The 15,895-nt window shown below is 43.7% G+C and overlaps 1 protein-coding gene across 7 annotated transcripts in view; it reads left to right on the top strand.

Annotated features, from left to right (window-relative positions):
* The first annotated feature begins 1,775 nt into the window (after positions 1-1,775).
* The window catches only part of GFPT2 (glutamine-fructose-6-phosphate transaminase 2), a 28,013-nt gene continuing 13,893 nt past the window's right edge, over positions 1,776-15,895 (top strand). Inside the window, exons 1-4 of one of the 7 annotated variants that reach the window (XM_083798390.1) lie at positions 1,796-1,815; positions 2,031-2,115; positions 2,759-2,825; positions 9,037-9,213. In XM_083798390.1, coding sequence (XP_083654516.1) covers positions 9,180-9,213 — 34 coding nt within the window. In that variant the 5' untranslated portion in view covers positions 1,796-1,815; positions 2,031-2,115; positions 2,759-2,825; positions 9,037-9,179. Of the gene's footprint in view, positions 2,826-9,028; positions 9,214-11,409; positions 12,348-15,895 lie in introns of all 7 variants that reach the window. The other 6 variants (XM_083798388.1, XM_083798389.1, XM_083798387.1 and 3 more) reach the window with 6 other exon arrangements.

Raw genomic sequence — 15,895 nt, 5'->3', positions numbered from 1 at the left:
AAGAGGAAAAATATAACTAATATTGCTGGATAGTTTATTTTGTCTCTCTTTGTCCTAACGGCACCATTAAAGCTTGGTTAGTTTAGGATGGCTAATTTGTTTTTGAAAGAATCTCCATCTGTGTAACATGTTTTGTTAAATCTAAGCCAAATTTAGTAGAAAGGAATTGTATTTTTGCATGCCAGAAAACGATGTATTTCCTGTTAATTTTGCAGACATGCCTTTTAATTTTTTGCCCGGTTAATTGAGCTCAACTCCATTAAAAGACGGTCATTGCTGAAATGTCCTCTAAGTTGTCACTAAAGCAAGAAACAAAAGCTATTTATTAGGGATGATCGTTTAATAAAAGAGGAAGGAGAACTGTATATGGCTTACTCAGAAAAATTTTTAGTTCTTCCCTTTAACAAGGGAAGTTTTCACTGCATTTTTGTACTGTTTCACTAACAATGCATAGCACAGGGCAGTCAGAAAAAATGAAGAGGAGAGGGATACTGGGTTTTTTGCCTTTATTGTTGTTGGCTGCAATAGAAGCATTCAATGTCCTCTTGGATATGATCTCTCAAGTGCTGAGTAACACAACAATAGAGTAAAAATTGCAAGGTAAGAAGAGCTGAAGCCTTCAGAAGCTAAACTCATAAAGGACAGGTCCTACCTATCTGGGTCATCTGGGAAACCTCTTGTATGGAAAAGTGAAATATTTCATTGCCTTTTGTTTTCATCTGTAGGTTGAGAGGTTAGAGATGAGCTTGTGGTTGGGACAGCAGTACTGCAGAATGCCACAGAGGCACTCCCGTGCTCAGTGTCACAAAGTCCCTGTTGCTTTTTTTGAGGCCTTTAGCAAGTCCTTTACCCCATGAGTGGGAATACGAATACTCTATTCATCTCCTCTGCAGATTCTTTGCCTTGTTAAAACTAAATACGAATGCTGAATTCTAGGTGCTGTGAATAATCCCTCCTACATACATCTCTGCACATTAAAGACCATGTGCACAGATCCGAGATCACAGCCCGTAGGAGACAGCCCTAGTCCCAAACTGCAAAGCGTGCATACTGCTCCAGCATTATACTTCTGTGCTTTGAAACTCCTAGCAAGAAAGGCTTGATTTTTTACGGATTTTCCTCACAAGTGATCATCTATCTAAGGAAAATAGACAGACATGTACTGGACACAAATTATCAGAGGAAAGGGTCTCCCTGAGGTTGCTGGTTAGGCTTGAGTGAAGTAAGTGACCACCTGGTGAGGTGCTGATAAGAAGCAGCAAAAACCAAGAAACCACCAGTGCGACCAAGAATGAACCAGGCTCCAGCTTCATTCTCAACTGTTTTCCCTCAGGGGTCAACAGATAGGATAATCTTGGGGGCCAGGCCCTGCATGACCACTGGGCAAAACCAGGTGCTTGTTGCAGCATCACGCAACACAGCCCACGGCTTGTCTCGAGCATTTCCATGAGGGCTGCTCAGTTTTGAGCAAGCTTTTCAGAAAAGCCTGATCGATGTAACATTCACCAGTGTTGCTTCTGAAAGCTCAGATCTCATCCTGAATACTTAAGCCATCTGTATGGAAAATGGAACTGAGGTTCCCAAAGTAGCTGCATGTGTGTGTGTGTTTTGGTTTTTGTTTTTCTTGAGAAGCTTACAGTTTGCATCTGTAAATTAACTCAGCTGCTCTCAGTCGGTGTGGATGAGGCAAATTGCTCTGCTCTGTGGCTGAACTCCTCTGATTAGTGGGAGAAAGTTAGCTATATTTAAGGGTTGTAGTCTTAGTGCCCTCTGAACTGCATCTAGCTGGTTTTGTGTGTGGAGAAGTGTTTTAATGTATATTTATATGTATATAAATTTAAAGGATCAGGAGGAAGCTTGATTTGGTTTGGTATTAGTAGCCAAATAGGGATCTGTGAGGCTTAAGGCAATGAATAAGCTGTGGTTTATGCTGTTAATGGAGTAGGGAGAGGAAGAACAGGATTGGGGGTTGGATCTTGTTAGTCTGTAAAATAAATTATATATTTATTACTGTTTATGGAAATTTATAGGAGCTCTGTCCATAGGAGAAAAGATGTGCTCTGTTCTGAATTGAGCTTTTCCCCAGCCTACCTACCTAGTAATAAATATATTCAGGTAGGTTGTAACAATTGAAGTACAAGCTATTTATACACTGCTGGTTATTTCTACCTTGAAATATCTGACTGGCTCTGCATTAAGTATGTGATTTTTAGCTTCTAAATGTCTATCTCAAAGCCTCTCCTCCCTCTGTGCCTTATAAAAAAGAAAGACTGGAAGAAACAAGTTGAGAAAACTTCAAATTTAAGAGGAGCAAGTAGGAAGCCTTGTGTGGTGTCTGCTTTCTTTATCCCCCTTTTTAGTACACTGAAATTGCTATATTAGCTCTACTGATTATTTAGCTTACATTTCTTGAAAAAGTCTAAAGGCATGTAGGATTTCATAAAGAAGTTGTGCTTTGGGATAGAGTTCTCCAAGATAAAAGAACTAACTCAGGCAAAACGTCATTTGCCTCAGGACAGAGCTGCCCCATGGAATGGGAGAGAGACAGATAGACAATGAGAATGAGCTGTGTTTGCTGGGCTGAATGTAGGAAGCAAGCACTTTGGCTATGCATCCAAAGAAAGTTTACTTAGTACCCACCTTACAGAGGCATAAATGTTATGCTCAACAAGAATGAGCTGCCTGGTGGGGTTTGTGGCAACTGCGGGATACCGAGAGCAGAAGGGTTCAGGCTTGTGCCTTTGCTGTTGCATCTCAGTGATGATGCCCTTGCCTTGAAACAACAACCCGGCGTGTGAGCAGGCACCTAGAGCTGCTGTCTGCAGGTAAGGCATAGAATTTTCTAAAAGTCACCAAAGATCCTATCCTATTCTTTCAAAATAGGAAAGAGTTTAGTGGTAGTGCTCTGAGTTCTTTGTATTGAATGGATGTGCTGGGGGATGATGGCTGATGCTCTTGCAGAGGGTGCTGCAGGGCATCAGCAGCACGTTCAGGGGAGCAAACCAAGCTATTTCCCTTACACTGCACGGTCACAGAGGTAGCAGACTTGTAGGTGGATGTCACTGATAGCTGCAGAGATGGGCAAAAGTATTCATCCATTAGCTTGCAGTGTTAATGCAAAAAACAGTGAAGATGGACCACGTTACACGTCTGCCCAGTGGGACCACAGTAATACTTCCAGCTTTTGCAGAGGTAAATGTAGCTATAAAACACTGCACAAAACCTACCGGTTTGATTTCTACTACTGCTTTTTACTTCAGTAAACTTGCAAACTTAGGGGTGTAGAAACACAAGTAACTATAATATTTTGTTGTCCTTCATACAGCTGTGCTCAGTTGTTGACAACATGGCTTGGGAGAAAGCAGATGGCTTTGCAGTCCAGAAGTCTGGAATTCATTAGTGGAAATTTTCAGACTCTTTTTTTCTAATTCCTTGGCTTAGCTACAAGAACTCAAAGCAAACAGAGCTGAAAATTCATAGCAAGCAGCATGAAAGAGTTTCTTTGCCCTCTTTCACCAAAAAAAAAAATGACTGGACAGAAAAATCAAATACTTAAGAATTTCTTTTACCTTGTTTGCTTTATCTCTGACGAAAAAAAATACTGAGAAGAGGAACTCTTAAGAGCTTCTCTGGAATTCAGGTTTATTTGTAGAACACCAACAAGGTACTTGATAGTAAAGACTGTTTTTGTGCTAATCCTTTGAAGGAAAGGGGAGGAGACAGAAGAAATGATGTTAATTTACTCCTTGAAGAGTTTGGACTGTGTAGCATTCCTTACAAGGATCTCTTTCTCCTACCAAAAAACACACAGGAATCCTGTACAGAAATAAAAACTGCAGAGCAAATGTTAACCGGTGATACCCTGACTTGAGACAGGAGCAAAGCTCGCTAGATGTACTGCTCCAGTTCCCCTATCTGGGGAGGCAACAGCATCATCCCAACTCCTGGTATCCCATTTTTAGACCTCTGCTGACGTTTTTCTTGAGGTCTGTGCCCTGAGCCTGCCCCAGGAGCCACCTTTCCTCTCATCATGTTATTTCCCAGCACTCTTCAACAACAAATACTCCTGTTCCCGAAGGTACTCTCCTATCCTGTTACGCTCCCCTGATCCTGAGCTGCTGGAGAAGCTGGGCTTTGGTCCGGGGCCAGCAGCTTTGACAAGCAAAACAGTAACAAGCAATGAGTTGGAGAGCCTTCTTCTCAATAAGTAAAGACAAAGTAGAGAGGAAAAACTGTGCACACGAAACCTCTCCTACTAAAATCCTTCAGCACGTGCTGTGGTTCTGCTGCAGGGGGTGTTTCAATGTGAGCTTCCAGAAGCTGCATGGCTTGTGAATGGTGCGGTGCTTTTAGAGGCACCTACAGTCTGGGCAAGCCTTTAAGCCTTATGTAAATACTGGCTAACAGAGCAACATTGCCTGGGACTTTAAAAGGGTTGGGTAAACTTCTTTGGAATTGGGGGAGTGTTGCTTGAAAGAAAAAAATAATCTGTTTCCTGCTTCTCAGTCCTCCTGGATTTCCAGGATGTTAGGTTTTATCCTCCTATGCAGACGTGGGGGGAGCAGTTTCAATGTGTCATAGCACCCTTGAAGTCATGTCATCAGGAAGCTATGCCCTCATCTGGACAGGGCAATGACTTGCCAGCTGGACTGGAGCTGAGGACTAACGCCTCGGTGTTAGCCATTGCTAATCGGTAGCATACGGAACGTGCTGTGGCTTGTTACCACTTCATATCTATGCTCCTTGCTCCAAGACAGCCAGTAAACAATGTGACTCGGAAAAAAATGAAAATGGATTAGTTTTCAGTAAACCAGAGTGTGTAGTTATGGCAGATGATAATCCTCCATTTCTTGGAAAAGGCAAAGATCCTTATCTGGGATTTCCTTAGGATGACTCATTAAAAAAAAAAATAATCAAGTGACACTTCGTGGAAATCACTGCAAAAGTGAAGTAGCAAATTTCTGGTCCTTAGCACCAGGGGTTTCAGGCTTGCTTCCATGTGAACTGACAGTCTTCCTACCAAGCATTACCTTCGGTTCCCAGCACTGAAATTCTCATTCCAACTCCAGTTGCAGGTGACAGACAGACTGAAACTGTCCTTTCTGCATTATTTTAGTGCTTTTTGTTGCCAATAAATTCAGAAGACAGGTGATATAAAATAGAATTATTCCTTAATGGAAAATTCCTCCTGAGTGTACGATGTTTTTAGTAGAACCAAGTTAGAACTGCATTCATTTAGGCTGCTTAGAAGTAATTCACCTGGCATGAAAAATGGAGATTTATAAATACACATTCTGGTTAAGTGTTGGCCACTTCAAATCTTTAATTCGACACCTATCTGTGTTTGACTAAATTTGGTTTAAGAAAGTATATTATAACAACATGACTGAAGCCAGGCTCTCAACCCGAACTGAATATATTGCATTCAGTTGCTCCCTTAGGCTGTGGCAATGCCATGTGTGGAACTGTACAAGCACCGGTTTAAACACCTCTGTGGCTTGAAGACTTTAGCACCACTTCCCTCGAAAGCATGGGCAGGACTCCCATAGCCTGTAAAGCCAAGGAGACTTGTGACCCTCCTGCCTGCCTGCTGCAGGACCCGGTGGTAACAGCCTTGGTGTAGAGGTGGTGTCCTGCAGGGACATCTACAGGGGGTGGAGGAGAGCCTGGTGCACGCAGCTGTACAAATACGGGCCTCAGCTCTTTTGGTTTCAAGTTGGTCGGCCAATTTTGGTCAATTGAATTGAAAAGTGAATTTGCTGACAAAATGTACAGCTTTTTTTTTTTTAAAAAAAAGGTTTTTGGATTTGATCTGAAATTAAATGTTACAACTGGGGAGAATATTTAAGACTAAAAATATTTCCTTTTAAGAAACAAGTAAAATATGGATAACATAAATATCTATTCCTCTTTGATTTTCTGGCAACTGCCTACTCCCATTCCTCTATGCTCCCCCACAAATTCCTCTCCAAATTTTGGCCAGGTTGTAGTGCCTTACTATTTTTTTCCTCTTTGAATTGCAGAAGCAGGAGGAAGCATTTTTATAATGTTTGTGCTTGGTTTCAGCACGTAAGTCAAACAAGTACCGTTAAGTGGCAATACTTCTTTTTACAATCAAAAAAATGTTCTGGGGGGAAAAAAAAATCTGGGAGAGAAAAAGCATCACCTTATCTCCTCCTTACCTAGATACAGTGATGGGGTGAATTGAGGACAATAGTTTGCCTCAAAACTGAATTTCCTGCTTTCAGGAAACCTATAACTTACCCCATCTAGTATGTTCACACCAAAATATTCATAGCCCGACTGCAATGCCACAGGCAGATTTGGTTGCCGGAGGCAACTTCGCAGTTCTACAGCACAAACACCCCCCAGGGATGCCGTTGTTTAGTGCATCTTGTGGTATACCCTGAACACAAGACTCTAAATCAGTTTAGGAATTGGAGCTATTAGGAGTAGCAGGAGTCTGAGTGAACCCAAAAGGAAACTTTTAATTTTATTATAACACAAAGATCCTCTGCTTAGAGGAGAGAATATTTTTATTTTTTATTTTTTCATTAAGGGAGTTACAGGGAATGAAAAGAAAATAGAGTGGCTTTTTTTTTTTCTTCTGGCAGTAAAGCAGTGTAACTCATAACTTTATTGTAACAGTTGGTTAGCTGTGTAATTTGCTGTAGAAGTTGGTGAGGGACAGATTTATAGATGAACATGAGCCTAGCCAAGGGGTGGTAGCTTGGTGTGGGATGTGCTCTCCAGATGAAGCTACAGGGGAGCTGCTGTGTCACTGCAAAACTTTGCCTCTGTTTTGTGCTAATTTAAGGTTAACATCCTGCGTGCTAGTTGTAGAGCAATCTGTTTCTATTAATTTATCAACCTGTAATTTCTCTTCAGCAGTCTCTCTCACTGTGTCCTGTTCCAATGCCATGTATGCAGTGAACAACTCGATGTTCTGCATTACTTCTGGTACTTCCTGATCCCTGGTACAGAGGAACTGCACAAGACTTGAACTGTTTGTGTATGCGAATGGTGATAGAAAAGTTTCTCTCAGTCTCCCGTGTGCAATGAAAACCAGTACAAATGTGCCCAAACCTGATATTGACTACTGGTAGATCATGGCAGATCTGAAAGCTCTACAACTCTAAAAACAGAGGCATAGAGGGGGCACTGCCTGGCAGTCTAAGGAAATGAATGCTTCTTGGCGGTAGGGAGACGGTCAGGTGGTGGGAGGATCAATGAGAACTACGGTTGCTCTGAGTTTAAGTTTGAGAGGTTTGGTGTCTGGGTGGACGCATCAAGCTTTATGCACCCAGGCTCTTGGTTTCAAAAGAAATTTCCTTATTTATCCCTTTATTTCTCAAGTGCACTTTCTTATACTGAAATCCAATGGGGACATATGGATTTCCAGCCTCTGTCTCATCTCTGACTGTAATCTGTATCAGATATTTCAGGAAGGTGCAAGACATCCTCGCACCTTGGTATATGGAGCTTTGCAAAAGCAATTCATGCTCCCAGCACCTTGCTCCCCTCCAGCTCCTTCCAGTTGCTCCCGTAGCAGTTTCCTGCCAGGCAGTGGTGGAAGAAGCAATGCTGGGGGGTGAGAGGGTGGAGAAAATTGGATTTCTATTTAGCCTCCCCTTGCCTTGCTTTGTGGAGAGTGTTGGTATGTGTTCTGGAGAACAGCAGGTTTTGATTTGCAAAATCAGAAGCTTCTTGCCAGAGAACTGTCTAAAGGGCAAACCAGAGGGCAGCCAGCAGCAAAACTATTTTCTAGCTTCAAAGGTGTTCCTTTCAAAGGCCAGTTTAAATCCTTGAAGTATTAAAGCTGAGAAAACAAATCGGGAGAAGAATGGAATGAAATTATTCTTACCAAAGTAGCAAGCCAGGTTCATATGTTTAGAAGCAAAAATCAACCAGAGCAGTGCAGAAGTTGCACTTCACCCTGCTCTGCGGTGTCGAGTGAGCCTGTGCTAGTTGGGAAGTGCCGTGTTGCTGCAGCGTGGCTGCTGCAAGGAGGGCTCTGCAGGAGCTGGGCAAGGAGCCCGAGGCTTTCCTCCGGTGGAGAATCAGGACATGATGGTGTGACTTAGCTGTACCAGCCCTGTGCAGTGACCGTGGTACCTTTCTGACTCCTTGTTCAAACACTTTAAGTGAAGCCCCGAGCCATAAATTGGTGTATAGTGGATAGAGTTGAGGATTACTTCTAATGCCTTTTTTAATCTTTGGGATTTAAGCTTGCTGATTTCTAACATTGGCATGGTTCCGCCAGCTATTGAGAAAAGCTAGCTCTGCTCCCTCCAATCCCACATAATCTGTGGGAATCCTGTATTTATGAAAAATACTGAGTGGATAGTCCTGATACCCAGAAATTTGGGGTTGGGGGTTATAAGGGTATCTGTAGTGCTCTGCCAGCATTTCTTACTCTTGACCTAAAGACCACACAATGGGCTGAGAAAACTAATCCTGTACCAAAAGCTAGCTTTCTTGAAAAATCTATAGATTTTTCCAAACACTTTTTCTCTCCCTGTCATTTCCCATTAACTTATTTGCAGCTCCTGTTATGAGCAATTTACATCAAAACTCAGGAAAATGCTTAATGCTGTTTAAAACATAATGTTTTAAATGAATGATTATTAAATGCGCCTTTGTGTTTTTAAAGTATTGCAAATGTAGTTAATTAGCCTGGTTGGCTTTACATTACATATGCTCATCATGGCAATTCTGGTGAAAAGCTGTCACTGAGTTGAATCCTGGTTACTTAATTCTCAGTCATAGGTATGATGTTGATTTGCATTTACACATAACTCCTCCTAGCACACGATTTCTACTGTTTCAAAGCCAGATGTTTGACAGGGATGAATGCTGATTAGTTCTCCCCTGTTCTCAAAGAGCTCCAAAGCTGTTAATCACTATTATGGACTCTTAAACTGAAAATACCAAGTCCCTATTCCTACACAAATCCCAGGTGAATTGCTAGTTGACACCTCCGCTGAGAGAACGTCAATATAACAAACATCTTTTCCTTTCCTTTGAGCTTCTCAGCAGAAGAAAGGTGTTGCTGTTTTCACTTCAAAGGCACTTGCTGATTATCTTCAAAACTCGCTGTGGAGCTGAGATGGAGGCAGAGGGCGGCCATCCCTTCGTACTCAGCTGTGTCCTGTCCTGAAGCACACGGGCACTATGCCATGTACAGCCCAGCTTTCTACAAGTGCCAGCAAGGTCAGCCTCTTTCCTTTTTTTTCCCCTCTATTGGTGGATCTCAGCTTAAAAGTAATGACTCTAGGTTAAACAGCAGTCACTCTGTTATCAAAGGGAAATTCAGATTGAGCTGGCAGCCCAAATATTCCTGAGGGCCTTGGTAGGAAATAGCTCCATTGCACATTACTAAAACTGAAGTGGTGGCAATGGGAGTGCTCAACTTTTTTTTCAACGTTTTAAATATTTTTACTGAGAATAATATATAAAATATGCAGAAGGTGCAGGAGCGTAGCTGAGGAAGATGGTGACCTGCAGTGTACAATGGCTGCTTTTGTTCTCTTAACATTTTGAAGCAAGATTTGAAGGAATCCTTATCAGTGTTCCTTTTCTCCAGTTTCTTTTTTTCATTGAATTGTCATCATTGATATAAGAACTTCGGCTGTGTATTTCAGTATGAATCTAGCTACAGGTTATTAGTTCTCAGAAATCAATCACCATTCAACCAGCAAAAAGGGTAGTTAAAGAGTTTTATAACCCAGCTACAGCCACAGAGGTTGTAAAGGACTTCCATTTGCTCACCCACCGTCCTCTGCACCATATCCAGATCACTCACTTCAGTGATGCTTCATAGGGCAGTGTCAAGTCTAGTTCTGTCACCAGTGAAAGGGCCATAAACCAGCTTTGCACCCTGTTCTATTGCATAACTGCTTCTCCTAAAATTTTCCTAATATTTGTCACATTTCTTCCAGTGTATTCTTTAATATACTTCCAAGAAAATCATGGAAAAGCATTAGATGAGTCTGGGAAGTGTTGACTGATAAGTTATCAAAGTGATGCATTAATCACTAATTAATGCAATTCATACGCTCAGTTGAATCTCTTTTTTTGTTTGGCTTTGTTCATGGGAATATCACACAAAGATGAAATGTTTTGCATGAGTGAAATTTTGGGCTCTGGCTTGTAATCTTTGGCAATTACTAATTGTGGTGATATTAAAAAAAAAAAGTGCTTCTTTCCCACTGTCTGCACTGCTGGCTAATTACCTCCGGTACCAGCAGGAGAGGGGTCTGTCCCTTCCCAGCTTGCAAACACACCAGGCTGTGAACAGTAACAAACTGAGACGAAGGGTAGTTTAAAATAATACTCTAGAGGCTGAGGAGCAGATGGGCTGGCAATAATGGGCTGGAGTTACGAAGGAGGTAGGTAACCTTGAGAAGACTGGGAGGGGGCCCAGCTGAAAGTAGAGAAATCTTCAACTATTGCACATCTGTATTTGGGTGTTTCCTTGCCTTTGTGCTGGTTATCTTAGATAAGATCATTAGTTTGGTACGATTGTTTAAAAAAATAATCAAAATCTAACAAATTACTAAAAATCATGTTGTATAGAGAGTAAAAAAGATGTTATATTTATTGTATATAATTTAATACAAATAATAAGATAATTTAACACGAATAGCTGAGATTATGAACTTCCCACTCAATTTGGGCTGTTTGGGAGAAAATGCAAGATCAGAGACTGTTTCAGAGGAGGAGGAAGTTAATCCAAACAGACAAGATAAACTGGAATGGAGTGTCAAAATGACTTGCCTGATGTCACACAGCAAGTTGGTGACAGAGCTGGGACTACCAGAGTGACAAATCATGTGTCCGTTTGGTTTTATTCTGGGGGAGTGAGGAGAAGAAAACAAAACTGGTTTGTACTGAGTATGCTGTGCATAGCTGTTCCGTACAGGCAGTAAAAATGCATGTCTTCTTTCTCATAAACTAATTTAAACCAATTTCCCACAATAGACCATTTTTCTTTATTTTTATGACTTCAAAATATTTTAAATCTCGCCTTAAAAATGAGGTGTGATTTCCTTTGTAAACTCCTGTGCTACTTTAAGAAAAGTACCTGCTTTTTTGTGAGTTGAAATGTTGAGGCTTCAATCTTTATTCTTCATTCAACCTTAGCATCAACAACAAAAGTAACAGTTTGAAGGAATCACTCCTTTAAGTAAAAAATGAACTACCAAAGAGGTTACAAGATAAGATGAGCCCTTACTTTCTATTTTAAATAGGATGCCTTGCACTTGAGTTTCGGTAACTATGTAAGGCGTAGCTAGGGTTCTCTCTGTGAAGTATTTTTGTGGTACTTTCTCTTTTCCTTTTGTTATTATGATCAGACTGAAACATCACAAGACTATGTAGTTTAAAAAGTCATGTTTATTTTGACAGCTGCTTGAGCTACTTTTGTGAGCAAAAGTGCTGCATTTTCCCCAGCAACACACTTTGAGGCACTCGCTCTGTCAGTCATCGCTCCCATTCCTTTGCTCGGAAGAGGCTTCCTGAGATAAGAGGTCACAAGTTTCTCCAGAAGAAGGCAAAGCTCGAGCCTGCTGTGTGGGTCACGTCTGCACCGAGGTGCCTGTGAGCGGTGCTGGCCGGCCTGGCCCTGTGGGCCTTTCACACCCTCCCCACATCCATCCCAAAAGAGCGCACAACCCAGGACAGAAGTGGCTGGAGGCTCTTGTAGCCAGTCTGTAGTGTTTTTCTCACAAAGTAAAGGGAGGAGAGCGACTGCAAAAGGGCTATGCAGACCGGCTGGGAGTTTGGTCAACTGCTGCTGGGAATCCTCAGTGGCTGGTGGAGGCTGATGGCCCTGGCCTTTGGCCCTTGCTCGACTGAGCACTAACACAGGTGCTTTCACTCCTGCATGTGCTGGTCAGTGTGTGTGTTTTTAACCGAAAAGACTCGATAGTGGGGGACACCCCCCACTGCCAAGCCACGAGAGGAGCTCCCCGGCCTCTTGGGCTGACAGGACGGACCGCCGCGCTGCTGCCCGGCCTCCTCCGTGTGCACACCCCCGGCCTCCCCGCCGCTCCCCCAGCCCTCAGCCGCCCGGGCGAGACCCTCGGGCCCCCGGCAGGGGGGAGCCGGGCGGGGCCGTGCTGGGGGCAGGACGCGAAGGGCCGCGGCCGGGCTCTGCCCTCGCCGTGCACCCACCCGCTGGGGGCCCCGGGCGGAGCGGCCCCAGCGCCCGCTCCCCGCCCAATGAGCAGGGAGGCAGGGGCCGGCCCGGCCCGGCCGCGCTATAAGAACCGGGGCGGCGGCAGTCCCCCGGCGAGGCGGCTTTTGGTGGTAGCGGGACTGGTCGTGAGCAGCCACCATGTGCGGTGAGTGACGGGGCCGGCCCCCGGCAGCCCCCGTCCTCCGGGCGGGACGGAGCCGGCGGCTTCTCCCCGGCCGCGGCGGGGGTCGCTCGGGCAAAGCGGGTTGTCCCCGGGGCAGGTCGCGATTTCTGTCGGGATAAGAGCTGCTTTGTGCCGTGCAGGGACAGCCGGAGCCGCGGGGTGTGAGGCGGCGGCGGCTTTGTTCGGGAACCGGCCCCTCTGCGTCCATTTTGTGTGTGTGGGGGGGGAAGCCGGGGGGAAGGGGCTGAGCGGTAACGGCAGGTAAAGGTGGCGCTTCCTCGCTCCTCCGAGGGCAGGCAGCCTGCCTTGCTGCCCCGGGCTGTGTCCCGCGGTCTCTGGGTCAGCAGCGGCTCCTTGCCTATTCCCGGGGGGGCCCGGCCACGTTGTTGCCTTCGCCCCTGGCCCCGGTGCCTCCCCTCGGTTCATCGCCGCCGGGGCTGGTGCAGAGCCCTGGGCGCTGTGCCTCTGCCCCTGCCAGCCCGGGGCTGCGGCTCGGCCGTGACTCACGGCCCGACGGCGGTGGTAGGGAGAGTTTGTGGTTTTCAAACAAAGGCTGTGAAGGAGCTTAGTTCCTCGCGGATGAGTTTATTCGCCTTCCTTTATCTCGTAAAGACGAGATAGCGGAGATAACGCCCGCATCACGTGTGCGGTTTGTAAGAGATGCTTTGGGCGAGGTGAAAAAGTATGCATTCAAAGGCTGCTAATGCAATATATTCTGTGAAATTGTATTAAACTTTACCTGTTCCTTCACCGAAACTTCCTCTGAGGTCGGGGAGGATATTTTGGTTGAAAGGAGAAAAATCTCCCCTTGTACTTTTTAGCAGTCACAGAGAAAACCTTCTTTGTGAGATCACGACTGAAAAAAAAGTTGAGTTACCGCTCCCAAAAATGCACGTTCTGAGCTAGCTATCTTTTCCCTGCCTCCACATCCTCTTTGATCGTAACCTCAAAAAAAAGCAGGCTGTCTAGCAAGCCTCTTTCACTTGAATGGAAACAGGAGATGGTTCTGTTTGAGCGCCTACGTGACTCTCCTGTCGCTATCACCAGAACAAACCCAGTGCCTTCTACACAAAACCCCTCAGGTGAGAGACTTGGCTCAGTGCCTAGGCGAACCAGAGGTACTGGTTGCAAGCGTTAAACAGTGAGATAGGTAATGACAATATCAAAAGTTTGGCACATCTGAGCTGTATATTGATTGGGAAACGAGGGTGTCAGCGCTGGTGAATGAGTTTGGTGAAACAGCTAGCTTGGGGTGGAGTTACTGACTCAGTATGAAATGGCAGAGGGCAGTAATTCATAAAGCGCAGTGAGAGTAGTGTTAGTTTGTTCCTGTCAATGGTTGGAGATCCGCCACCTTCAGCAATAGCAAAATGGGTAAATGTTACAAGAAAGTTAGGACTAAAAAGTTACCGAGGGGAAAAAAAGTCTTAGGGAATCGCTGGTCTGTTTCCCAAACTCTGAAATCTGAGCCAGTTTAATGTGGTGTCTGTTAACATGAAAGTTGTCCTATATCTCCCTTCCTATGCTGAATATACAGTCATAAAATAGTTTGAATTGTAAGGGACATTTAAAGATCATCTAGTTCCAGCGACCCCTGCCATGATGTATGAAGTGCAGGAGTTTTTGAGGTTGCAATTAGCGGTTTTAAACATTTTTTTAATGTCTTTCCAAGTTTCAGTTTTCACACTTAAGGAATATGTCCTGTGTTTTCTCTGTCTTCAGGTAGCACATGAAGATCTAAAACTACTCTTCTCTGTTTTGAAAATACATAGGTCATTAGGTACTGACATTCGCATGCTCTTTAGGCAACAAAGTGGAGATGTTATCACACTCGCATATACAAAGACAGTACAGCAAAACTGTACAGAGTTTAAACAAATGGGTGAAGTATTCTTATTTTTATTCTTAAAACTGGATTACCTATTTTAAAAGAAACGTTGTTTCGTCAGCATATGAGGTTGTGTCTGGGAGTTCCTCAGAAGTAAGTTTCTGGCATCAACAATGTGCTTACCCCAATAAAGCACTCTTTTATTTAAAAAATAAATTAATTTTACTCAAACTTCAAGTATAGGCTGCCCCCTTCTTGATTTTGGTGAAATCTTGCAATTGCATGAGTTCTTGTAGAATTTTCTCACAAAAATACTCAGTGAACTTTTTGCCGCTCTTTGTGACACTCGGCTTGCAACACTGAAAGGGGAAGGGGAAACTTTAAAGTCTTGATATACATGTCAAGGGAGAGCCTTGCTTTCAGTGTCCGTAGTGGTTTAAAGCTGTCTATGCTAGTGTTTTAACAACCCTGCTTTAAGTGTCTGATTCTGAAGGTAAGCCAAATGAGTACTTGAGCCTTTACTGAGGAGGAGAGAAGCAAGCTCTGGAAATGGCATCTAATAGCTTGGGGAGGCAGTTATAAAGGAACTTACATACATCACAAACCTCTGTTATCATGAATATGATTCAGCTAAGATTCAGTTGCACTGATTTGCTTCCAGAAGGAAGGAAGCCACATGAAGCTTTTATCAAATGTTGTTTCTCTGTGAGTTGAGCAATGTGCTTTAAATCTAGTCAAAATGATGACTGAGTAGGGAAGAAAATACGCAAGCGGGAAAATCATGAAACAGAGCAGTACTGGAGAAAAGGTGCTGAGAGCAAGATTTATTTCCTTTAACTAGAAGAGTTTGTAATGCATTTCTTAAGAAGTCAGGCTCCAGCTATTGCTTTCACTGTAACAGCCGCTGGTGACTTCTGAGTCTCCTAATTCACGTGTGTGGAAGCACAGCTACAGTTCCCTAGAAACAAGGATCCTTTTAACAATTCCAGCACACTGGTAGTATTGTGAGGACAGTCCCGAAGGAAGGTTTTTCCTGGAGCTCTGTGTAGTCAGAGATGCCACATGGAACACACAAGCCTGATGCATCTTAAATACATTGTGAAATCTGGCCTAGAAAGTATAGCTGGGTCTGAAATGAGGTGTGTAGCAATGTTTTGGAATGATGTTGAGAAATTTGTATTGAAGAATGCTGCTCTTGAGGTTCGTGGTTAGTGCCAGAGAACGGTAAATGTCTGTCTGGAAAAATGATCAACAAGCTCTCAGTCTAAGGTGGCTTTATATAACTGGAGGCATTATTTTTCAAAGCGTCCATGAAGAACAGTATTTAGCTGTTCGAATTCCCAAGTACCTCTTTAAATGCAACTATTGTCTTAATATCTCCATTAATGTTGGACACTCCAGAAATAATTAGGCGAAGCTCCTCGTAAATCTCACTTCCTTAGCAGAAAAGCATTTACCAGCCTTTAATTCTTCCAAGATAAATCCAGAGACCAGTGGAATAGTCTCGTAGGCTCACTGTCAGATCAGCAGTATTAATGGCTTAAAACCAGGGAGTACCAAATCCATGGCAATATTTATAAGCACGATTTACTGGTGTATCGTTATAACAGCTTCTTCACTACAACCATTTACAGTTCGAAAGCCTTAATTGAGGGGGAAAAGGGTGTTGAATTTCAAACAAAGGCTTTTTCTATTTAAAACG

The sequence above is a fragment of the Anser anser genome, assembly GCF_964211835.1.
Source record: "Anser anser genome assembly, chromosome: 14".
NCBI lineage: Eukaryota > Metazoa > Chordata > Aves > Anseriformes > Anatidae > Anser > Anser anser.
The sequence above is the reverse complement of the archived record's forward strand: the minus strand, read 5'-3'. Positions and strand labels throughout refer to the sequence as shown.